The sequence below is a fragment of the Periplaneta americana genome, chromosome 2 (genome assembly GCF_040183065.1).
Source record: "Periplaneta americana isolate PAMFEO1 chromosome 2, P.americana_PAMFEO1_priV1, whole genome shotgun sequence".
Taxonomy (NCBI): domain Eukaryota; kingdom Metazoa; phylum Arthropoda; class Insecta; order Blattodea; family Blattidae; genus Periplaneta; species Periplaneta americana.
Window position 1 is genome coordinate 218,553,491 of NC_091118.1, and position 26,368 is coordinate 218,579,858.

General features: G+C 37.2%; 1 protein-coding gene across 4 annotated transcripts in view; it reads right to left on the reverse strand.

The window, feature by feature from the left end:
• Nucleotides 1–614: 614 nt before the first annotated feature.
• Pngl (N-glycanase Pngl) overlaps nucleotides 615–26,368 on the reverse strand; it is a 52,357-nt gene continuing 26,603 nt past the window's right edge. For 2 of the 4 annotated variants that reach the window (XM_069819598.1, XM_069819595.1), the window contains 5 exons: nucleotides 23,198–23,545; nucleotides 17,204–17,465; nucleotides 16,397–16,486; nucleotides 11,982–12,140; nucleotides 615–863 (listed from right to left, as the gene is read on the reverse strand). In XM_069819598.1, the coding sequence (XP_069675699.1) occupies nucleotides 688–863; nucleotides 11,982–12,140; nucleotides 16,397–16,486; nucleotides 17,204–17,465; nucleotides 23,198–23,545 (1,035 nt within the window). In that variant the 3' untranslated portion in view covers nucleotides 615–687. The remainder of the gene's footprint in view (nucleotides 864–11,981; nucleotides 12,141–16,396; nucleotides 16,487–17,203; nucleotides 17,466–23,197; nucleotides 23,546–26,368) is intronic. The other 2 variants (XM_069819596.1, XM_069819597.1) reach the window with 2 other exon arrangements.

Sequence of the window (26,368 nt, forward strand, 5' to 3'; positions counted from 1 at the left end):
GTATTAATTCTGCTGGAATTTGTTCGATACCTGGAGACTTGTAGCAAAATTAAAAAGTAGGAGTACCGGTACTGGTAGTAACTGCAAGAACAGAAAGGTACGTAATACACATTAACTTTAATGAAGTCATCAAGTTTCTTACCTCAATAAATTCAGTTTTCTGAAGCAATTTGCCACGATGTGATGATGGAATCCTTCTCACACATCACTGACGTAATTTACAGTGTCCAGAAGGATGGTAGGTTTTGTTTTCCTTTGGTACATGGGCTGAAAGTTGCTAGTTAACACATAAAGATAAGAAGAGACGGAAGAAATCAGTTGTTTCTGATTCAAACTTGTGTTTTTGCTGTGCTAACACAGGATTTCCAACTTACCTGATACAGAAAGTGCTTTTCATTTTACAATGACAAGAAACTAAAATATTTAATTTCTTTCGAACAATAAAAATGAATCAAAAAAGGAAAAACGTGAATGTCTTAAGTTCAATAAACAAGATGTGGAAAAAGCACGTCTTACAAGGATAATATCAGTTTAACTGTATGTGGAAAATTTTGTTCGGCCAATAATTTTAAAACTTAACAAAAGAATTTCCTATAAAGCAGAGGAATACCAAGTTCAGTACTTAATAACTATTTAATGTCACCACATAATACAAATTATCCCTTATGTCATAAGTTTAAAACAACATCACATTTTCTTCAGAGTGAGTGTTATGTCCAGAGCGTAATCCTCGTGATTGGAGGTCTCCTGGCGAAACAACTGTGCATGCTGCCATGCATTGTCCCCTTCACCCTTTGTGAGGTGTGCAGTGAGCTCTAGTTGTGAACAACCGTGGAAATCACTCGTTTCAAACACTGAGCCACCTGTGGAACAGGTCCAATAAAGAAGTTATTAGAGTTGCCTACTTTTAAGAGTTAAGGAACCTTAAAATATTGTAAGCACATATACAGCCTAATTAAGGGACCTTAAAATATTGTAATCACATATACAGATTAGTTAAGGGACCTTAAAATATTGTAAACACATATACAGCCTAAGACAGGAACCAAGTGGCGATCAGCAGACTTTGGGCGCACTCTGATAAAGCTACATTCATACCAGAATGTTTTATGTTTTCCTCTGATCCTTTGCGGTGGATGTTATGCACCAAGAGTATGTGTCATATACTCATTAAGAGAAGATTCAACCTATCATATCACTTTGGGTGACCAGTTTAAAGTGCTGGTGTTCTAATTGTAAGATCACAGGATCGAATCCTGACTGCGTATTATTTATATTTTTTATTCAACAAAAAACATTTAGCATGCAGGTTATCGTCTGTTATTTTTATTTTCATTTAAATCGTCTGAGAGTTGTAGTTTGATGTGCACACACAAAAACGAAAAATAAGCTTTTTTCTTGCTTTCATCTAAGATCAATGAAAATAAATAATGAAGGAACAAATCCCAACGAAAATAAATACTCTCATAAAAAAAAAATAATACTTACAATATCGGGTATGTGACCCCTGAGGTCCAATTAATTGCCTCAACCTTCGAGGCATGGATGAAATCAAATTTATCGACCACTTGTCAATACTGTATCCCAAACTTTTTGAATTTGAGTTCACAAGGCACCCTTTGTCCTCTGTTAATATGTAGGCCAATTCGACTGCACTTCTTTTTTCACCTCTTCCCATACATTTTCAATAAGATTCAAATTGGATGAAGAGGGAGGCTGGTCCATCAGTCATATCCTGCTTCTCGACAAACCAATATGAAACCATACTGGATGTATGGACAGGACGATTATCAATGATAACTCATCCTCACAGAGAGAATCATGACCTGTTGTATTGTTCCCTGTTCAGCATCATCAAGCATCCACAAAACACTAGACCATTACGAGTCATCCAGTCCCAACACGACACAGATACACGGCCTCGGCGAATATGATTATTCCAGTTGCGATTGGCATTTTCCTCTGCAAACGAGAGACGAAATGGCTTATGATCGTCTTTTAGGTGTTCTTTCTTTGCTGCATCTTTTAAACCCTGCAAAGCTGTTCAAGAAGATCCAGAGAAATGAGAATTAGTTCTAATGGAGAAGCAGACTGGTAAGAAATCCTGACTGCAATCAGAGCTGCATTCTGCTCAGGAGTCGACACGCGTCTTCTGCCAGAAACTGTACGATGGTGCTCAACCCCTTTCCTGGATAATTGCACCCACCTGTGGGCTGTAGATACAGGGATACCAATCCTCCTTACAGCTTGGGAAATCGAGTAATCTGAGGTATTAACAAGAGTCAGGAGTGATTTCCTTGTGTGTGCGATCAGCCATGGTGGGACTCAATATGGGACTCAGCATGTGCTGCTCATCCATCTACATGACTATCAACAATATTGTAATTAACTAAAACGCAATATATTATATACTGTATTTATATTTTGTATTTGGAAAGAAAGTTGATACTATGAAGCAATGAAGATGAAAACAAAAATGTTGATTCAAAGTAATTATTTAATGAAGTAATGGAAAGTAAAAGGAGGTTTCGAACTTGCACATTCTTCGCTTGCTAGAAATCAGCATTCGTACCTTACCACTGAGCTAATACAACATGTAGCAATATCACTGAGTTCATACCTTATATCGCAATTCATGTCAAAGAGTAGATTTCAGTCTACTGTGGACTGGGCATAAGACTGAGTAAGACTTAGACAAAATCTGACCTCAATAATCTTCCCATATTTTTTGTCTCAGGACAGTCACCATCAGATAGTATGATTCTGGGCAGCGGGCACATGTCCCCTCTGCGGACAAAGGAGGGGAGGTTACGTAGTGTAGAAATAGAAGTACAGTGTTGGCTGATCTGGGAGCCTTGTGTACTAGTAATCCCGAATCAGTATCTAATAAATATTATTTCCTTAATAATTTTAATTCTAGTTAATACAACTACTATAACAGAAATGGCTACAGGATGTTCCAAACGTAGGTCACTGAAATATAGTTTTTCATTTTTAGTGGGAGAAGATGTTTTGATTATGGAAAGGGATGGAATTACAAAATGCTTAATTTGTAATAAAGCGCTTAATAGATAATGAAATACAATAGGAACGATATCATACTGCTTGCCATGTAAGTGAATATGAGGGAGCAGAGCACTTAGAAGTGACAGAAGATATTTTTAATTGGTTTATTTTACGACACTTTATCAATGCAATGGTTATCTAGTGTGAGAGTGACATGAAGGTAATAATGGCAGTGAAATGAGTCCAGGGTCCAGCGCCGAAAGTTATCCAGCTTTGCTCTTAATGTGTTGAGGGAAAACTTCGGAAAAACCTCAACCAGGTAACTTGTTCCAACCAGGATATGAACCCGGGCCTGCTCATTTCACAGTCAAACATGCTGTTTCTCCACAGCGGTGGAAAGTGGATCTGAAGAAGATTTTGATGGTTGCAAGCACTGAGTAACTAATTCTTATGTAGAAAAACATTTCTTAGATATTAGTTATTAAATCAGTTCATACTGGTATACTCGTATTATTAGTAGAGTATTATCAGGAACACAATTTTTTCCAAAACTGAAATGTATGTTTATAAATATAAAAGTAAATGATGTGACTCAGAAAACCCTGCCAAATATGTCAACATTATTTTATATTTCCTTCCTGCCGATATAAAATGTACAGAATAATTGAGAATTTTGTATTTTGTAGTATTTCAATGTTACTGGTTTTACCTAACTCCGGATATATGTAAAGTAGTCTACATCGTCACTCTCTTGAACTACAGCAGTTATTTTGTTAAATTTTACGTTTGAATCACTGCAATTTTGTGTATGTCAACATCAGTAAATTAATAGTATATTTTTATTTACAAGGTATGAAAATTTTATCTGATATTTCATATTCATGTTCATTATTTTCTTAATTTATGGCAAAATTTTACTTTCTCTGTGTACTGTTATAGTGTTGTCATATCGTCATTCATCATATCTGTAATAATTAACCACACCTCGTCACCATTACCACTACCACAACAAAAACACATGTGCATATTACAGGTACATTATAAAGCCGCCACTGCAGCAATAACAATTGATTCCTTCACCTCGTGTGGGCAGCACGTAATGATGGAGCCTCTCTTAAGGTGTACATGCAAATATGTCAAAGCAGAACTGACTGCAGCTTGCGATATAAGTGCCACTAATGATCAGGGTGAGCAGAATGAATTGTATGATATAAACAGGCAGCATATTGTAATTAATAGAATAAACATACCATGGCAGACTACAATTACTATCTCTCAAATATGACGCTGAATAGGTGGTCACTTCATTACACTGAATGGACTCCTCCAAGATCAAATGTCCAAGGGGTTTTGAAGGGCATGTAGCAAACACTCAACTCCACAGGGGTGGTCAAATCCATTGACAGTGCTGGCTAAATCTGGAAATCAATTGGCTGCAAAATGCAGGCCGCAGGACAGCCATATGAACTGTTGAAACTACATCTGATTGCAAAGCACAACCACTGCAGTCCTCAAAGAAATAGGGGCCTATGATGCACCACATCTGATTGCAAAGCACCACCACTGCAGTCCTCAAAGAAATAGGGGCCTATGATGCACCACATCTGATTGCAAAGCACCACCACTGCAGTCCTCAAAGAAATAGGGACCTATGATGCACCACATCTGATTGCAAAGCACCACCACTGCAGTCCTCAAAGAAATAGGGGCCTATGATGCACCACATCTGATTGCAAAGCACAACCACTGCAGTCCTCAAAGAAAAAGGGGCCTATGATGCACCACATCTGATTGCAAAGCACAACCACTGCAGTCCTCAAAGAAATAGGGGCCTATGATGCACCACATCTGATTGCAAAGCACCACCACTGCAGTCCTCAAAGAAATAGGGGCCTATGATGCACCACATCTGATTGCAAAGCACCACCACTGCAGTCCTCAAAGAAATAGGGGCCTATGATGCACCACATCTGATTGCAAAGCACAACCACTGCAGTCCTCAAAGAAATAGGGGCCTATGATGCACCACATCTGATTGCAAAGCACCACCAATGCAGTCCTCAAAGAAATAGGGGCCTATGATGCACCACATCTGATTGCAAAGCACAACCACTGCAGTCCTCAAAGAAATAGGGGCCTATGATGCACCACATCTGATTGCAAAGCACCACCACTGCAGTCCTCAAAGAAATAGGGGCCTATGATGCACCACATCTGATTGCAAAGCACCACCAATGCAGTCCTCAAAGAAATAAGGGCCTATGATGCACCACATTGTCACTATGGAGCAATTTCTCTTGCAGCTCATATGCACTGTTTGGCTGTTTATTGACATCCCTGGATAGTTGGAAATCAGCCTCATCAGACATCACAAGGTTGCTAAGCACCCCACCGAAGGAAGTCTGTCTGTGGCAAAGTTCTTTGGGCAACTCTGTCATGTTCTTTCAATTGTTGCACATCTGATGGAAGTGCAGGTCATCACGGATAATGCACCACAGAGAGCGAGAGCCAAGCCATGTCTTACAGCAGAATGCAGAGGACATTGGACGAGTGCTTGTTGGGAGCGGAGGGTCTGCTGTCTTCAACACAAGATACTATCATTCAGTGATTAGGAATTTTCTTGTAATGTCCCAGCCCAAAATGGCGACACGGAAGACTCGTTATTTTTTAATAGGCTAGGTCTCAAAGCAAAGTGCTCTACGGACCACGAAGTCATAATTGCTAATGTCAGTCCCTCCCCACTCCTGCCGGCACAACAGCACCATCTCACTACATTATTCAAATCACGCTATTTATTCTGCCCAACTGAGTATTTCCCCCATCGCTCTCCAAAAAGGCAGAAAAACAGTGAAAAGACATACACGAAGATGATTTGGAAGTATATTTCAGGACTTCTAGGCTGAGATATTAACAGTTTGTATCCTTACTACACTATTCATTGAGGTGCAGCTTTTAATAATGGGATTAGTTCATACTCTCCTCCATAGGCGGAGAGAGAACCATAGAATCCCCATATAACGGGGTTATGGGGGATATCATTTATCTCCTCCCTCCATTATAGCTTGACCGTGGCACAGTATATCGGAATATTATTTAATAAAGGTATTTTCGAAGGTATGTTTCTTGCAGCGTTACATCCACATCCGCAGTGTTTCAGACCGAGTTGTATAGGGCTTGAACTGTAAGTCTACTACAAATTATAACAGGGCAGAACTTAAAACATTCTCCCTCTTTCTCTCTCTCGTACAGAAACACATGCATACATCAATAAAACTACGTAACAGTGCTAACAGAAACTTTTTATATGAAGCTTACCTTCCTGATGATATCATATTAAATTAAACCTTATTTTATTTAATCTCGTCTTTAAGTTTACACATTATACCTGGATCACTTTTCTTTTTTCTGCTTTGTTGTGCAGCATGTTATTCATATTTCTCCAAGTGGCGGCCTGAACATCTGCAGACTTCTAACACATGAGTACAGGCTGTTACAAAAGAAACATTACAGTGCTTCCATTCCTCCAATGAGGTATAGAAATTCTTATACATTCAGAAATTTGAAATAAATATTATAGTCCAGACATATGATCTGAAGACATTAATTCATCAATTTAAGCACAGAAACTTAGTCATAAACAAAAGCAAAAAAGATCTTTTGTTCAGTATTTTCTAACGTTAATAGAGAGAGAGAGAGAGAGAGAGAGAAAAGAATTCAGAAAAGTTTGGGGGGCCAGCCCCCCCCCCTCCCATAACTACACCTATGCTTTCCTCCTCTTATACGAATTTCCAATTGTTCAAAGTAGTGTTGTAGGTCATATCTCTTCAGCAAGTTCACCTCATCAACAGCTAAAAATGCACTTTTGATTTTGGGAGCTGAATCTGAAGCAGGAATGAACACATCAGCTTCACGACAAGGGTGCAGTACAATTGCAGCGTTTTCTTCCTCACTCACTCTAACAGTTTGATCAGGACCTCAAACTGATTAATCATTTGACCTTCAGTTACCCACTCGACAGAATTACGCCTCTGATGTAGAAGAAATGAATATCACTATCTTCACTTTCGAATTTCTCATTTTTGCTTTTTTTTATTGTCAGTGAAATGATCAATGCATCAATTGCCTTTTCATTTTCAGATCGTGTTGAAAAGTGCATATATCATCACAAGTGATGACACTTTCAAACACAGCCGATTGTTCTGTGATTCAGTCCATGATGTTACAACAATGTTTTTCCATGCATCTTCTGTTCTTAAGTGAATTTTTCAGAACTGCGTTCGCGCAGATATTCCTATGCAAGATTCGTTTTACACTGCCCATATTAATACCTCAGCAATAACCTGAATGCTCAAATGTCGATCTTTCCCTACATTTTCAATTTCAGATTGATATGCTGCTTGATTTTCATCCTGGTCACGAATTCGACAGAAAAACACACCAAACAGTGTTCAGACACCAACTCATAGATGTTTCAGTTTTGTTCAATTCGAGAAACTTCAAGGTCGTGCTCCACATTTCTACAAGCTTCCCCAGCAGTCCCATTATTTAACAGATATCACAAACACAGTTTTCACTTTGGCCATATTCATGACAGAACGCTGTCAAATGAGTGATCTCTCTTATACGTAGCATGGAAAGTTGCCACTCCTGAGTAGTAGTAGTAGTAGTAGTAGTAGTAGTAATAGTAATAATAATAATAATAATAATAATAATAATAATAATAATAATAATAATAATAATAATATTTATTTGTCAGAAATCAGTGTACAAGGCCAGGATATGACATCGTCAAGTTAGATAACACGCACGCACGCACGCACACACACACACACACACATACTCACACATGCACAAACAAATAATTATAAGCAAATAAACAAACACAGAGAAATAAGCAGAGTATGATGTATGGTAACACATTTATATAAGAACAAAAAGAATAATTAAGATACAAAGACAAAAATTAAAATATAAAGAAAGGGTTACATATCTAAAATACAATATTTACATCACACTCCATGAATTCATTCACTGAATAGAAAGGTCTATTCAGCAACCATCTATGTATACAGGACTTAAACCTATTTATTGGTACCTTTCTCGCCTCCAATGGTAGCTTATTAAATATACTGATGCCATTAAAAAAGCAAGTATTGGAGCTCACATTCAATCTGCACCTTGTGTAATCTAATTTATCTTTATTTCTAGTGTTAAAGGAATGTATATCTGATCTAGGCTGATAACGATCTATATTAGATTTAAGGAAGATCAAGGTTCTGTAAATGAATAGACTGTAGACTGACATTACATTTAACTTTGGAAATAGTGGCCTACATGATTCCTTGGTATTTTTAGTAAATATTACCCTCAGTGCTCTTTTTTGTAGCAATAAGATGCTATTGACTCCTGTTGTACTTCCCCATATATGAATTCCATAGTTAATGTGATTCAAATAGTGCAAAGTATACCTGTCCGAGACCAATGGCCTTAACTTCCTAAAATTAAAAATTATCCTCGACAATTTAGTGCATATACTTCCTATGTGTTTGTGCCATCCTAATTTTGGATCCAAATAAAATCCTAATAGTTTAACATAAGATATTTCATTATCTAGTGTGGGAAAGACCTAAGATCAGTTTCTGAGTTTTTTCCTCATTAAGCATTAACTTATTTGATTGAAACCATTGTTTAGCTATGTTAAGATTATTCATCTGTGACAACTTTAATTGATTAAGATCTGAGTGAGATGTTATTAAGGTGGTATCATCAGCATACATGATTAGATTTTGAGGCAGATTGAAGGACAAGTCATTTATTAATACAAGAAAGAGAAAAGGGCGTAATATGCTGCCTTGAGGAACTCCATTAGTGACAAGTCTCACATCAGAGAGCTTATTTGATATATTAACAATTTGTCTTCTATTTTTTAAATAAGATATGATAAGGTTTAAACTTTCTCCTCTAATACGATAGTGTTGCAGCTTAGCTATTAAAAGATCGTCGGATATGCAATTAGTAAGATCACACAGTGTTAAAGAGACACATTTTTTGTTTTCAATGCTGTAATGATTTCCTTGACCAGGTATTCCAGAGCTATTATTCTTTTGGAAACTGAATAGCCTAGGTGAGATAATTTGGTGTTGGTCAAACCATTCATTCAACTGCTTATATAGGAGAGATTCAATAATTTTAGAGACTTGGGACAAGGCTAATAGGTCTGTAGCTGGACACTGCATTTATATCACCTCGTTTGTATATGGATATTACTTTAGAAAGTTTCAAGCAATCTGGAAAGGACTTTTCATGGATGCACTTATTGATTAGAGGAGTTAATGTTATGGCAATTAGATTCCCCATTTTTAATGATGAAGTTAGAAAAGCCGAAAGTATCAGAGCTATGAGAGGAAGGGAGTTCAGCAACTGCTTTCGTAAGTTCATCTTCTGTCACACTACGCCAAATAAAATCTCCTTCAGGCGCAGTGCTAATATAATGCTGAGGTAGATCATCATCAAAGTTGTCAGCAATGCTCTCATTTGATTTAATACAGAATTCATTAAATGCATAAGGATCTATTTGAACATTTTTTGTGTTGGTCATGTTAGTTTCTTGTTTAATGATTTTCCATGCTGATTTACATTTACTGTCAGAGGAGGTAATATAATTATCACAAATGCTTCTTTCTGCATTGGAAGGAATGGTGAATGGGAAAAGAATTCGGGGCAGAAGAAGATATCAAATGATGACAACATTAAGATATATGGATCTTATGAGGAGACAAAGAGGAAGGCAGAAAATAGGAAAGACTGGAGAATGCTGGGTTTGCAGTGAAAGACCTGCCCTTGGGCAGAACACTATGAATGAAAGAATGCTTCTTTTAGCCTCACTTATTTTTTTTATATTCTTTTTTTAAAACAATATTTTTTCTTTGCCTTCTCAGCTTTAATGGACATATAGACTGTATGGTGGACGAGTACCAAGTTTTTTAAAGCTTTGTGTACCATTTTGCATTAGACAGACTTGCATCAATTTTTTTCTGTGCTGCAAAGCAATTTAGAAGGTGATTTATAAAATTCAGAAATTATATGTCTACCTCTGTGCAAATGATTAATGGGTTCCAATCTATTGAACTTACCATATCACAAAATTTAACAAAATTGCTGTCACTAAAATAGGAACTGTGACAGACAAAACTTCCTGCTCATGTCTTTATAGCCTTCAGAAATGGACAAAGATCCATTTACAATTTAGAGCAGTTAACAGCTAGATATGGGATAATCGAATGAAAAATAATCACTTACTTGATTATTTAAGAGAACCGATTATTATTTTTCGAATAAATGCAAATGGTTCTTTTCTGGACAAAAGCAAACATACGAAGAGAATCTGCATGGTAACGTAATAACTTATATACTTACATTTAGTCATTTTTTTCCCATACAATTTTGTAGTGTTTTCGCTCATTTCATAGTTTAAAAATCAACAACAACATGGTGGCAAAAATATGTTATTTTATATTGGTTATGCACATATATATCAACTGAAACAATCACAATTTTAAAAAGAGTAATTATAATGTGAAATAATAACTGATAACATATTACGTATTTATAAACTTTAAATAGCCTATAATGTTTCAAAACATTTATAATTATTATTATTAAACATGTTATGTTATTTATATGTAATAATATAGAAAACAGTCATTGGAGTAGCTAAAGTGCTTGCTCCGGAGTTGCATTCAGGCATGAGTTTGCTTCCCGCTTGGACTGATTATCTGGTTGGGTTTTTTTCCGAGGTTTATCCCAACAGTAGGGCGAATGCACCTCCCCAAGTCCAACCCCAACGTCCTCGCTGTGGGAGGTGGTAACTAGTAAAGTAGTGGATGGCTCGTTAGGGTGATGTACAGCGGGAACTTCGTGTGTCCCACGACCGCTACGGTAGCTGTGAAGGCCTAATGAGAACCACGAAACACTAGGCGAATCGGGGCTCTGGTGAAGCTATTGCAGGGCTAATCACCTGCGTAGTGGATTCTTATTGATTCAGAGGACGCTGCAAGGCATAAGAAGAAGTAGGGCGAATGCTAGGTAATCTATGGAGAATCTTCGGCCTCATCTCGCCATCACCAATCTCATTAACACTAAATAACCTAGTAGTTGATACAGCATCGTTAAATAACCAACTAAAAAAATACTAGGAAACAGACATTGTCTTAAGTTTTACTCAAATTACTGTCTTATAATAAGATTATTTTTATATTTTCACGAAAGTCTATTTTTTTTAACTTTCGATAATTCACCAGCCTTACAAAAGATCCAGGCATGCACCAATACTTGACAGGTTTTGTAATTTTAACTTTCTGCCTTCATGAGAGGTTCCGTTGTCTCATCATCGTGTCACACTAATGCAAAGAATTAAAGAACTCCCAGGGCATTGTTCCTTTCCACCATGTCATTATTTGTTGAATGAATATATTTTTATCTGAACTTTTGCTCCAATTATACTATATCACACGTAATTTCAATTTTCATCTTTCTGCCATTAGTTCTCAACTTTCAGTAGAAGTGATTTGCATTTACAAGATGGAAGAAGATAAAATATATTTTATTTTATTTATTATAGTTAATTTTTATATTTATAGGCATGCAGAGCCACCAGCATAGCTCAGTTGGCTAAGACACTAGCCTGCTGATCAGGAGTTGTGCTCGGGTGTGGGTTCGATTCCCGCTTGGGCTGATTACCTGGTTGGGTTTTTTCCGAGGTTTTCTCCAACTGTAAGGCGAATGTCAGGTAATCTATGGCGAATCCTCGGCCTCATCTCCAATCCCCTCGCCGCTAAAAATAATCTAGTAGTTGATATAGCGTCGCTAAATAATCAAGTAAAAAACACGCAGACTTAAGATTTAAGTCTGGATATTGTGTTCTTTCTCAAAGCTGTACATATATTAAGTGACTCCACTGTCTAGTGCAAACCAACCTGCAATTACAACGCAACAAGAGTCCGCACCACACATCTTGAGCTGCACGCACCCCGTGCCATACTGCCACGTCGAGCACACCACACGCACATCGCGCACCACCATGCTGCTGCCTGCTGTGTCGAACCTCCAGGTGACACTGCCCTCCTTGCAGCCCTCTGCAAACAGAAGGGATCCTTGTGCAGACTGTTAAAATGTTGGGAAGAGAGCGTAACAGGACACTGGGCCCAGGGTGATGATGATGACGACGACATGGGTTGCATTCCATAACCTACCTTCCCATGGTGCAACGAGGCTCTGGGACCGATCACAGTGGTATAACTGTTCCATAAAAATGGAGGAAATGTCACTTCAGCATGCTGACCTGCCATGCGTTTGCTATGCGGTGAAGAGGGGATATTATCAGTGGCGTTGTCTGACAATCCTCCTGGCTATGTCAGATGGACTTGCTAACCAGTGGCAGTATGGGTGTTGCATGTAGATGATATAACCGCCATAACATAAAATATGTTGTTGTTTAGTCAACTGTCCGAAGACAGGTCTGAACCTCACAAGTGATACCAAGAAGACACCACTTATGAGGCAACTATAGGCCAGGAGACAATGGGGTAGATGGCCAGTTTCTTTCCCCCTCCATTGCACACATCGCCGACTAGCCACATATTACACTAATCAGACTTCAGATGTATACAAACAATTGTTCTTCCTCTGACACATACCATCAAGTGAGATGTACTGCCTGATAATAGATGTACATATCAGCCAGAACCTCAATCAGAGGACAAATAAAAATATGATGCCTAGATTAAAACGGTTATAATTTTTACTACATTATTGGACAGCAAGACAGTTAATGGCTTTATTGTCAAGAACTCAGCATTAGTTGACAACATGGTAGTTACATTACTACAGTGTTGTAGGACTGCAAAATGGAGTTTCTTTCCAATTGCACATGAAAGGGAGCAGTAAATGAATTTCATACAATGAATGCAAGCTCTACAATAATTATTTATCCACGGAAATTCCATTTGAGAAAATCAGTGTTCTCAAAATATTACACGTTAGTGACTAGCCAGGAAGAAGGTACTAAACTAATCATTTTACTGAGTATTATCTGTTCACTGTACGAAGTGCAAGGTGGTATAAGAAGCCATACAAATACTGAATAATTGTATAAGTTTATTACAAAGTAACGAATATACTGAGTGGCACACGAAATGTCCTACCATTTATTTTACACATAACACATATCGATTTGTATTAAAGCTTTACGAAATTATACAGAATTAATAATTAGGATTTGGAATTTTATCTCTAATGCAGAACATGTTCCATACGATCGCTGTTTTGCCTCACAACCTCTTGCAAACGAATCCTTACATTCGTCACCACTTTTCGACGCAAGTCTTCAGATAGCGCACGGCACAACTCCACTAGAAGGGTTCAAAGCTGCACCACATTTTCTGGCCTCCTTTGGTAGACTTTCTCTTTTAGGAATCCCCATAAAAAGAAATTGCACAGATTAATGTGCTGGCTATGAGGCGGCCACATTTTGCCGCACCCATGTCGTTCAGAAACCGATGTGACATCACACAAAGATCAAACATCTCGTGCAGGTAATCCAGAGCGGTGTTTGCAGTGTGTGGATGGGCTCCACCTGCATGAACCACTGAGTTTTCATAGGGAGATCGAGATGGGGGATAAAACTGCTTTCCAACATTGTATTGTATCGAACTTGGCTGACAGTTTCATCGAAGAAAATTGGACCGATGATTCTGTTGCTCGAAATTGCAGCCCATACAGAAACTTTTGCCCCAAACATTTCTTTTTAATGAAGTATGAGAGGAGGTTCCCTCGCCCAGAATCGAACGTTTTATTTATTCAAAACACTGTTCACATGAAAGTAGGCCTCGTCTGTAAACCACGTGTTGTGGAGCACAGCCTCTTCTTCCATTATCCACAACGCAAATTGTAGTCTCCGCTCCTTATCTCTCTGTAAGTTTATGCAGAATGGTAGTGTTGTAGTGGTACAATTATCCAGAACAAGATACTGAGAACAATTCATGGGAGTGGTTAAGGAACAAGTACCAGGCAACTTCACGATGATCTCCAAATAGAATTCTTCATGAATATATACAAAAAAATCACATATAAACTCTATCACAGGGCAGCACAAACTAACATGACATACACAGAAAATACAAACATCGACGACCAAAACAATTACTCTCGTAACTTCCACTACAATAAATGATACCATCCACAATGTAATATATCAGTGCATCTTGCCATCATGCCCACAATGACTGACCCACGCTTCTGCCGCTGAGGTGGTCCCAGATCAGGTACAGTTCTGTAATTCTAATCATTTGTGTATTGTCATGTACCTAATCTGTGGTATCAATTTCATTTGTCACATGTATTCTTCTTGGTGTTGCAATTTCCACAAACATTAGTGTATTATATAAAATTATAATATAACAAGAACTGACACTGTACAAAATGAAAATAATATTATAGGCTAATAGAAAAAAAGTAAAATACAGATCTAAAGACTGGAATATACCATAAGCAACTCAATCAGTACAAATAGTTAATAGGCAAAACGTACGGAAGAATACAACAAATGTAATGTAATGTAATATGATAATAAAAAAAATCTAAATTTAAATAAAATAAAAGCCACAATAAAAAGATTATGGTAATAAATTCATCTGGTAGTCAATAGAGTTCAATGTTGATGAACAGGGAAGGAAGAAAAAGATATTATTTACAAAACTGACGCAGAGAAAAGGGCTTATAATTCAAGGGAATCTGAATTGAAAAAGTGCAATAGCGTATATTGTCGCTTAAGAACCAATACCGCGTAACTGACAAAATGTAAATTTTACAGGAGAAGGAAAAAACCGAATAAAAACCATAAAAATAACGCAATAGTCTTGAAAAGTGGTGTATGGCTATGAAATAGCTTAACTAATTTGTAACTAAGTGAAAATGGATGATCATGGCTGTAGACATTTGGCCATGTCACTTACGCGGTATTGGAACTCTGCCGTTGACTACATTTTGTTAGTTACGCGGTATTGTGAGACAACTTTAGCAGCTTCAGGACACATGCTGACTAGCGTTTACTTTACGTTAAAACTGCCTTCTGGAAACATTATTCGTGCTCTTGTATATGTCAATGTGTTATCTGAATTGTTGTCCTATCATCTGACTTGAGGTCAAGGACGGTAGGCTGTAGCTTGAATCAGCACTTGATTACGTTCCAGACAATGATTGCTGCATTCTTAGTCAATCAAATGCTAAAACTATGGGAAAGGAAAAACGAAGACACAGTTCAATGTTTATTGTTATATTATTATTATTATTATTATTATTATTGACAATGGACTTGAGTGACTTGCGAATAATGAAAAGAAAATCATATAAAAATATAATAATGATGATAATTTTTCAGGCACAATATTCGTTAAACACAATAAAGAAATAATTATAGACCTATGCTCAAATCACAAAAAGTAATCCTTGAGTAACCCTAGTGTGGAATACTATCATAAAAACTATGGCACAATCGGTTCTACATACAATAATGTGACAGTAATTTAGGCAGGCTACTAGCATAATGCTCTTTTTTTTCCTGTGCTTTTGCACGAGAACATGACTTTTTTTTTTACTGAAGGGACCCCATCAGTACTATTAGCTAACCAATATTGCACAGTTCATTCTTTAATTCCCAATGTATACGGAAACATCATTTTGCAAACCTGAATTTTTTTCTCATCAACTTTTAGATTGTAGACAAATGTTCTCTTTCTTCTCGATTCAGAATTTGTACTGCCAGGTCTTTTCGTAGGAGTGAAATTCGCAAGATTTGATATGTGAACGGTCCTCTGTTCCCAAGTCATAGTTTTCCAGAATGCCTGAAAGATGTGTCTTCTCTCATTAGAAATTAAATTACAGCCTCTTACTTTCGAATTTTGGCACATTTTATAACTACACTCTGGCACCAAATTCCTTACATCTCTTTCCGTATCATGTGTCACTTTGCCATCTTTCGATCTCTTGTAGCTAAGATAAGCTTCCTCTTCCATTCTAAGTTTTCTATTTTTCATTTTCTTCCACTTACCCTTGTGTGGCTTTGAACTTCCTTTTCTCTTTTCTGTCAAATTCCCATGAAACGCTTGTAGATTCTTCTCTTTACCTTTTTCTGACGAATGTAAAGATGTAGAATAAGTAGCACTCACAAATTCTTCGGGGTCGTCTACATTTGAAGACGCATCCGAAATTTGGTGTAGATCCTTCATTGACGGGGTATTGTCTTCAGTTTCTGTCCTATCCTATTTCTAGCGGTATTATTTTAATAGTGTTGCTTTAAATCATACCAGACTGCATAATATGATCATAACCTTACCGGTAACACTGGACGGACAATGCCTTATCTGCAGCAGTCCATTTTCAGAAGGACGGTTTTCTTTTGCATTTGAATTATCAGGCAGTACACCTACGAATAAGATGAGATTACTAGTGCTTATAAATGTGATATAAATGGATTAAAAAACATGTGTAGTAAATATTATCATCAATTTAGATCTTCCTCCTACCTGAGGAAATGGAAGGAACCAAGCTCAGGACCACTGAATGTAGCGCAAATTATTTTAGAGGCCCATTCATGATTATTTATATTACTTAAATTAAGTTTGCTGTTATAATTCCGTAACTGAAGAAAAATAAACGTTTAATAACTGTGATACTTCTTATGCCATACCTTTGTTATGTTCACAGAAGTTTCTCCCGTCTTGAATGCAGAACATACCACAGATAGGATTTCGTTTTCGCTAACATTCAATTGACATTAGTGAAATAATTCTATTATATTTACCTTTTAAAATATTTGAAACTGAACACTTCTTTAATCTTCTCAGAATATTACACACTGTGGATACAATTTTACAAGGCAGTAACAGGAACCAGCTTCCGTACTGAGGGCGCGCAGGGAGTAGACATAACAGTCTATCTGTTGTCAGATACGCGGTATTTCCTACAGACTTCTCGTGACTTCAGATACGCGGTATTGTGATATGTTCTTTGTTTTGTTTTTGTTCTTAATTAAATTGCTGCCACTATTTTTCCAATGACTCATACGTATACTGTTGATATTGATGATACCTTGTATACCAACAAATATCATAAAACACACAAAGTAAGAAAATAATCTCACCTCTTCTCGCCAAGTAAGCCATTTTCCAGTCCTTTTCTTCTTTTCTGAAGACAGAGTTTACTAAAAAAGCTCCATTCTGCCAGCCAGCAATCTCCTCCTGCCCAAACACTCTCACATACCGATCCAGCACACACGAGTACTGCACGCGCAGGCTGCCTGCAGCCACTTCCGATGCTGTCGGCTTCCAAACAAACTGGGGATGTACTTCTGCACCTGCTTCTCCCCGAGCCAGACGCCATGCTAGGGACCCTGAACTCCGACCCTATAAATATTTGTACTTTTCATAATATGTGTGCTTGTAGAATGTACCCAAAAAAATAACTTTAGGAAATTACCTATATATATATATATATATATATATATATATATATATATATATATATATATATATATACAGTATATATACACAGGTTGTTTAAAAAATACGGGGCATAATTTCAGGTATGTATTTCCCACATGTAGACAATCAAAATAGTTCCTTACAACATGTGTCCGGAAATGCTTCATTTCCGAGTTATGGCCTTCATAACATTAAAATTCACCGGAACATTTTTCTTTCCACGGGTCGTTGTCATTACAGAAGATGTTCAAAATGTCCACCTCCTGCTTGAATACAGACCTCACATCGATGTCTCATTGACCTGCAAACACGATCCCAAACTCCAGGAGTATTGTGTATGTCCTCAGAACATGCCACAATTCGATTCCGAAGGGATTCCAAATCAGGCACCGGAGACGAATAAACCAATGATTTTAAATGGCCCCACAAGTAAAAATCGAGAGGGTTCAGATCAGGTGAGCGTGGAGGCCAAGCAATTGGGCCACCTCTACCTATCCATCGATCAGGAAACCTTCGATCCAAGTACCGGCGAGCCATACGACTGAAGTGCGCAGGAGCGCCATCATGCAAGAAGTGAATGTGTTGAGGATTGACTTCTAAAGTGTCTTCTAAAACATGAGGTATGGTGTTTTCTAGGAAGTTTGTGTACGCCTGCCCCGTAAGTCTGTTTACAAGTACATGGGGTCCAATTAATTGATCACCAATGATACCGGCCCACATGTTGAGGGAGAACCGCACCTGGTGATGAGATGGAACAGTTGCACGTGGGTTTTCATACGCCCATACATGCTGATTGTGGAAATTTGTTATGCCATCTCGTGTGAACTGTGCTTCATCTGTAAATAATACTAAGGCAGGGAAGTTCGGATTTACACCACACTGCTGCAAGAACCACTGACAGAACCTAACTCGTGCAGGGTAATCTGCTGGTGACAGGGCCTGTACACGTTGCAAATGATAAGGATACAATTGATACTCTTTCAACAGTCTCCAGACAGTCGTATGAGGAACATTGACTTGCAACGCTACCCTTCGTGTGCTGATAGAAGGAGTCATGTTCACAGCCTCCAGAATCTCCTCCTGTACTTCTGGAGTTGTAGATCTTGGTCGTCCCCTTCCCAAACCAGGAGAGTTAAATTTTCCATACTCGCACAGACGGTAATGGAGACGTACAAATGTCTTCCGATCTGGACATTGTCGCTGTGGGTACCTCTCTTGGTACAAACGACGAGCCAGCGCAGCATTGCCGTCCACCTTACCGTACATGAAGTGTATCTCTGCCAGCTCTTGATTTGAATACATGTCGCACAGTCTAACGCCTACACAACACTGAATGTAACCTTCGCCTCAGAATGAACTGTCAGAGTGCCCTCTTAATGTCTCCTTTGACGGCAACGACCTGCGGAAAGAAAAACGTTCCGGTGAATTTCAATGTTGTGAAGGCCATAACTCGGAAATAAAGCATTTCCGGACACATGTTGTACTGAACTATTTTGATTGTCTACATGTGGGAAATACATACCTGAAATTATGCCCCGTATTTTTGAAACACCCTGTATATATATGAAGAGCTTACTTTCAAACTCCATTAAAGTCATTTTTTTGTTTTTGTGTTAATATCTCTTATTAGGATTAGAAACATGTGCTTCACTATAATATTCAAAACTCGTTTAAGTCACATTGAAATTATATTGGGAAAATGTCATTTTCTTCCAAAGCCCATCCAAGTCATGAAAAAATTTAATTCCAAACCCCTCTTAAGTCACATATAAATTCTCGGACTTCATTAATTGCTGCACAATTCTGATCATTGTTGATTTTAACATTTTGAAGTTATAGTTATTGTAGAGAAAACCGTTGGAAGTATAACTGCTATAATTTGGCTATCTTATTAAGTAGTATAAAATGGAAGGTGAAGTAGTAGATTTTGAAAAGTCAAAAGGGAAGAAAACGTTCTAAAGATGAAGGAAAGTGGGTAAAGAAGATAAAACAAACAGCCAGAAATAGAAAGAAGCCCGTCATCTACCAAGATTGAATTGCCAGCATGATCACAGCGTGAATAATGATAACATCAAATACTTAAATACTGTTAAAATTTGTGGACATCAATCATGACGAGTGAGCTTTCTCAGTACTGTATTCTACAAAAGAGCTGAGGAACCATTCCTATAACTGACACTGAAAGAAAGTTTTGTGTTCAATATTCAATAACATATATTATTCGTTAATTTCTCTGAGAATGTTAATTTTTCAAGTCAAATGTAATTAGTATAAACTAGTTTATTATTGTCTATTACTATGAATGTTTTCCTTAAATGTTGTAACTTAAGTGACTTATGGAAAAAAAAAAGTATGATTAGAGATGCCATTTGGACCTTAAAGCTAAAACAAATTTTCTTCATACTTTAGTATGTTGTTCTACATAACAGTACCTAAGGGATACAGTTAAAAAAATTACATTTAAAATAGAACAACAGGTGTATAAGTTTTTTGTTGTTTCTGATAATCACAAGAAAATGACTCGGGTGGAGTTTGGAAGTAAGCTCTTCATATATACAGGGTGAACTGTGAGTAGTGTCATTATTTCAGGGGGGTTATTTCTCGAGATATTTCAAACAAAAAGGTCTAATATAATTTTTCTCGTTTTTTGCTTTCTTTCCTAGATAAAAATTATTTTATATGAAACATTTCATTGCGTGTTTTGGGAAAGCCATTCATTTAATTCCCAACATGTTCAGTCAGTTTAAGGGAGCAATTTGTTATGATAAGGAATGTTGAAAAAATTTTAGCTTTGTCCTTTAAATGAGCAGAAATTTGATCCGAACAAATGTAACATTTTAAAATTCCTTTTCAGAACAAAACACTGTATTTGTTTCAGTCAAATTTCTGCACATTTAAAGGACAAATTCTTTCTATCATTTATTATCATAATACATTGCTCTCTTAAACTGACTGAGCATATTGGAAATTAAACAAATGGCTTTCCCAAAACACGCTATGAAATATTTCAAATAAAACAATTTCTACCTTAAAAAGGAAGCAAAAAACGAGCAAAGTTGTATTAAACTTTTTTGTTCGAAATATCTCAAAGAATAACCTCATGAAATTAATGACATTACTTATGGTTCACCTTGTATATATATTAAAACTTCATTTATATGTTTTTTATGGGGTCTGAAGAAAAATGATTAAGTGAAATGTCATTTACATCTGAAATAGCACTACCAGTAATATAATTAATAAGATGTGATTTTACAAAAAAAGTCAGTTACTTCCTCTTCCTTCCATTCATTGGAATTCAAAACTCAATCAGCAGCCTTCTCGTCATATCAGTTGAGTCTACTATCAAAATATTTTCAGTTTGGAGGGGTGTCAGAATAGTAACTGTATTCAATGCGATCACAGTTATGGACCTGGATCCTCATCGTTTAAAATGTTCCATTTCTTCCCTCTGCACATACACCATGTCCACACTAAGAGTATACAGAAATAATAGCTTATAATTTCACAACCGTATATTATAATTCCTTAAGATAAAGCTCAATCAATGGAAAAACTCTTCAAGATTTTTTTCATGCCTTTTCCATGGCCATTGTTGTGTGCAATGTTTCGTTTCAAGCTTATTGTTGCATGAATGAAAATTTGCACTTATCAGTCTAGTTCCTTGTCAATAGGGATGTGGATGGTACAGCAAAAAGTTCAATGCATGTTCTGTTTGCAGAATTGAATTCAATTACACATGTTCAGCAGCACATACGGAGGGAATGGAATGTGGATCTTCCTACACGGAAATCCATTTACGAGTGGGGTACAACTGTACGAGATAATGGAAGCTTGATTTCAAAGACAGGAAAACATTCTAAAAAGCATGTGGCCGAAATGACTGTGGATCAGGTGCGTGAATCATTTGCTAGAGGCCCACGTAAATCAATAAGACAAGCTAGTAGAGAACTGCAGATTCCTCATTCAACAGTTCACAAGATTCTATGCAAACTTCTCCGTATGTGTGCTTACAAACTTCAGTTCCTTCATCAACAAAAACCAGATGATTGTTGCAAGAGAGCTAATTTCTGTGATGCGATGATTTGGCGTATTGATGAAAATCCCAGGTATGTAGATTTGTTGCTATTGAGTGATGAAGCAACCTTTCATGTTTGTGGAAAAGTTAATCGTCATAATTGCCACATATGGGGTTCTCAAAAACTCTACGGAGTGATTGAATATGAAAGGGACTCGCCAAAAGTCAATATCTGGTTGGGAATGCACAAAAATGGAGTAATTGACCCATTCTTTTTTTATGGAGCCTACAGTGACGGGAGTCACATACCTAAATATGTTGGGGAACTTTGCTATTCCGCAATTTCCGCCAGGTTTAACATTTCAGCAGGATGGTGCTCCACCACACTTCCATCGAAATGTTAAAACGTTTTTGGATGTAACCTTCCCAAGAAATTGGATTAGTAGGGATGGGCCAACTTCTTGGCCACCTATATCCCCGGATTTAACTCCTTTGGCTTTTTTTGCGTGGGGATTTATTAAAAATTTTGTGTACAGCAGAAAGTTCGTAATTTGATTGATTTGAGACAGCATATCATTCAAACAGTTGAGCTTATAACACCTGATATGTTGGTGAACACGTGGCAAGAGGTTGAGTATCTTTTTAGTACCTGTCGAGCTATAAATGGTGCTCATATTGGAGTGTACTAGTGGAAATAAAACTTTTTCAGTTACTCTATACAATGCAGAAGAAATTTATTTAATAAACCTTATCCAAGCTACGATATAAACTGTTATTTCTGTATACTTTTAGTGTGGACACAGTGTACTTCTCTGATCTCTCTGATTGTTTCTCCCTCTGGCACGTAACTATTTACTGAACCTAGTACATGTGTGTTATATTCACACTCAGACTTAAATTAAAATTAACTCTCTATTTATGTTACGAGATATGGTGGGAAACAACTGACAGAAATAGCCAGTGATATTTTGTGTTTTCTCGCCTTTTGCGCAAATTTGCATACGTAGCGGTAACTCCTCGTGAATCATCCTGTATAATGGCGTCCTTGTGTTCCTTATTGAACTCATATTTTACACAGACAAAAATAGCAGTCATTACAATGATCTTTTTGCTCACTCCAAACAATAGGAACACCAAGGCATAGGTGAATGAACCCGTGTGTAAAATATCTGGGCCCAATAAGAAAACAAGAACGCCATTATATAAGGTGATTCATGAGAAGTTACCGCCACTTATGAAGATTTTTTCCGAAGACATTCTGAGCAAAAGATGTCATATAAACATGTTCCTAATCTCAAAATTTTCAGAGTTACATTAATTTGAAGTTGTTAGTAAAAATACCTACTTTCTTTAGTTTTAAGGGTAAAAGAATATTACAAATAGAGACTGAACTACCAATGATGACATCTTTATATACTTTTTTCACCTAAATGCTTACTGTGCACCAGAGAAGAGGACATGGAGATGGAGCACCTGGCTAATTGTGGACATTGGGACATTTGTGGACCTTCCATCAAAATATTGGGAAGCAAGAAGGATGATGACTTCATTGTTAAATCTAGAGCAAAAAAAAAAAAAAAAAAAAAAAAAAAAACACACACACACTCTCTCTCTCTCTCTCTTTTGGAAATGTTACCTTCCTCTCGTTATCAGTCGGCTGACGAGGTGTGAGGAATTCGACCAACTCTCCCAGCAGTCTCCTGGTGAGATGTGTTCTCCTGGCCGCTGACAAACACCGCTGTCTGGCTGTTCTGAGCTCCATCATGGTAGCCAGTAGCTCAGCTTCACTGCACGCTGTCCTGCGCTCCAGCACACGGTCATGCTGGCTAGAGTAGCGCCACGTCACATCCTGCACCTCGTCACGCGAGTATGCCATCACATATGACAGCTGCTTCCCCCAGCCTGCTTCGTACATCAGTGGGGCATCGCATACATTCTCACATGGGTCACAGTGCAACCATCGTCCACGTATGCCAGAGTACACCTGCAGTATAAGAGCAAGTAAATTAAGTTTAAGACGAATCTAATAATTACCTAAGTACGATAAAGGTATATTTTTAAATTTCAATTAAGAAATCAGGGTGATGTTATTCAAAATACACTTGAGCTCTAGTAGCAAACATCATCATAGCAACGGAAGGTAGTATTGTGATTTGTTTACAGAAAAAGACCACAACCACCTCCACAGAGAAGTACAGTTTGACGAAAAAAATCTGCATGCGTACTAAGACGTTCGTAAGTTACGTGTTTAAGTAAAGATGCTGAAATAGAAGTCATGTAATCTCTATGGAATACCACCACTGGTTTCTATGGCCAAAAACCATGCCGTTAGTGAAAAAGACATAACGTCACTGAAAAAAATGTGTTTATACATTCCTTCACAGCAGAGTACTATCTGTTTGCTTCGTAGATCTAAACCACACCTTCTGAAACTGTATTCAACGTGTATTTAAACACGTTTATTTGACAAGTCAACCTCTGGAATGCTTACAATGGTAGCACTTCAAATATAGAAGGCTGTGGTCTGTAGCTTGTGGTGGCCATTGTTGCCAATTTAGTGATTGTGTCATCATATCTTATTCTTTTAAAATATTTGTTAGTGATAAATATCGTCACTTATCTATTATTTAAGTAGGGTTACATACAGTACTATTTTAAGTACTCGTTAGTGATAGAAATACTATAGGAAGTAAATTAATTTTGCACCGATGTTTAGCGATTTTCCATAAACCAGTATTGGCAATATTTGGTTCGAGTTTGAATTTTGAGCTTTACTGCTTCATTAAGTAACAGTTAACATAAATGTTTAAATCTAGTACTTCTCATTCTTCGTTATTACTGGTGTAGTGGTGTTTGTAACATAATAATGGATACATCTGTCATATGAGGAGTCAAGAGAAACTTCGGTGACGCAAAAATGATTGTGTTAATGATCATCAGACTAGGTCCAGTGAATCCAGCTCACAAGAAAATAGTTTGACTACATGCACTTCGTCAAATGCTTCTTCAAGTCAGCAAAGTGGCAGTGAAATAGATTTTGGTTATTTTCCGACATTTCTGAATGTTCCTCAGTCGCAAGCAAAATTTCAAGAACATGACCGATTAACCTACAAAACTGAACAAAAGAATTTGGCTGCAAGGTATGTATAAGAGCTAATGAAACTTTAGGTGCTTTCAAATCAGAAAGAATACGTTTATCAAACGAATGGTGTTCATATTCTGTTAAGGTTTTGGTGACAGTGATGTTAAAATACTTCAAGCAATAAGAAAAAAGATTTTCGATCACAAAAATTCTTGTGCCTATGGTCAATGTGTTAAGAGTCTTGAAGAGGCTAATAAAGAAATTCTTGAAAATGCAACTGCTAGACAAGAAGGTGTTTACCATGTAAGTATTTGCAGAATTTTTCGTAAGAGAATGCTAAACAGTCGGTCTCATAGATCTGCTTCTAATGCACGATCTTTAGAAGCAAAATATCAGGAACAACTTTAAGTAATTCGGAAGTTTTGATGAAACAAAGTGGCCAGAAGATGTAGGCACTGATATTTGTTTTGGAGACAGTAAAGAGTGTATTATTTTTTTGACCATGTTATGAACTTAAATGCAGGTGTGCCACATTCTCCTATGAAGGGGAAACATTTAAAGGTTTGCAACAACCGAAATTAGAGATGTTCGACAACATATTAAGTCTTTCCCAGTAGTGGATTCTCACTACCTCATGCCTCTCCCCAGTTACACTCCGCACCATACATAGCTTTTACTGCAACCTTTCAATAGCCCTGATGAAGAAGAATGGTGGAACACTAGCAAGAAAAATAGGATTACCCAGCGAAAATTCTGCTTCACCATTTTAACTTCAGTTTAAAGCACGGGAAGTCAATGCTATCTTCATTCCATACAGTAAGATCTGCATGTCAACAAACGCACGTGTCCAAAGCCCTTCTTGTTGCCTGCAGGACAAACAATCTGTTTATGGCATCTAGAATGTGATGTAAACTACTTCCCTGTCTGTTAGATGTATTTGAAGTCTTAATGGTAAATGTGATATTTTTTAAACATAAGTAAGAAATACAATACATGAAGCGGTTGGAAAAGGAATAAAAACTGTCAAGATGAAAAGAATGTGATTTGTAAATGGGCACCAGCAAGGACCGTTGGCAAAGGAGCATGACAAGATGACAAAGAGGTTGTGTAATTTAACTATGACTGGGTCACCACTCACACCACCCAAACACCGAGATGGAAGCTGTGGTCAATGGTCCATAGTCTATGCTATGCTCCTTGTATTGTGGTATGTGTGCGATATCTGCTGCCAGTAAACCTTTATGAACAGCTGTAAGCTGCAGATCTGATTGCTCGGCAAGGTCCTGATCCTGACTTACAGCTTGATACTTCGGAACAACATTAGGACTCCTGAGACGATCCCCTACCAAATAACTGATGCAGAATAATAGCTAGCCAGCTCAAGCAATTATATGAGAAAGCTCGTGACATGCAACACATCCTAACAGACACCCCACAAGTCACACAAATACAAGGAGTACCATTTAACAAATTGAATCTAAACTTCAAAGCTGTCATTAGAAGAAGAAGAAGAAGAAGAAGAAGAAGAAGAAGAAGAAGAAATGAAGCTGATATCTCATACTTTCGTGAATACAAATAATAATGCTCTACTTTAGACGATTTTAGTGTATTTTTTATTAATTCTGTGAATACAGAATATAATAATATAATTAATATAAAGAAAGCATACAACATCCTGAAACCTCATCGGAGGAATTTTTATCCACAACTAATCAAGTTAATATT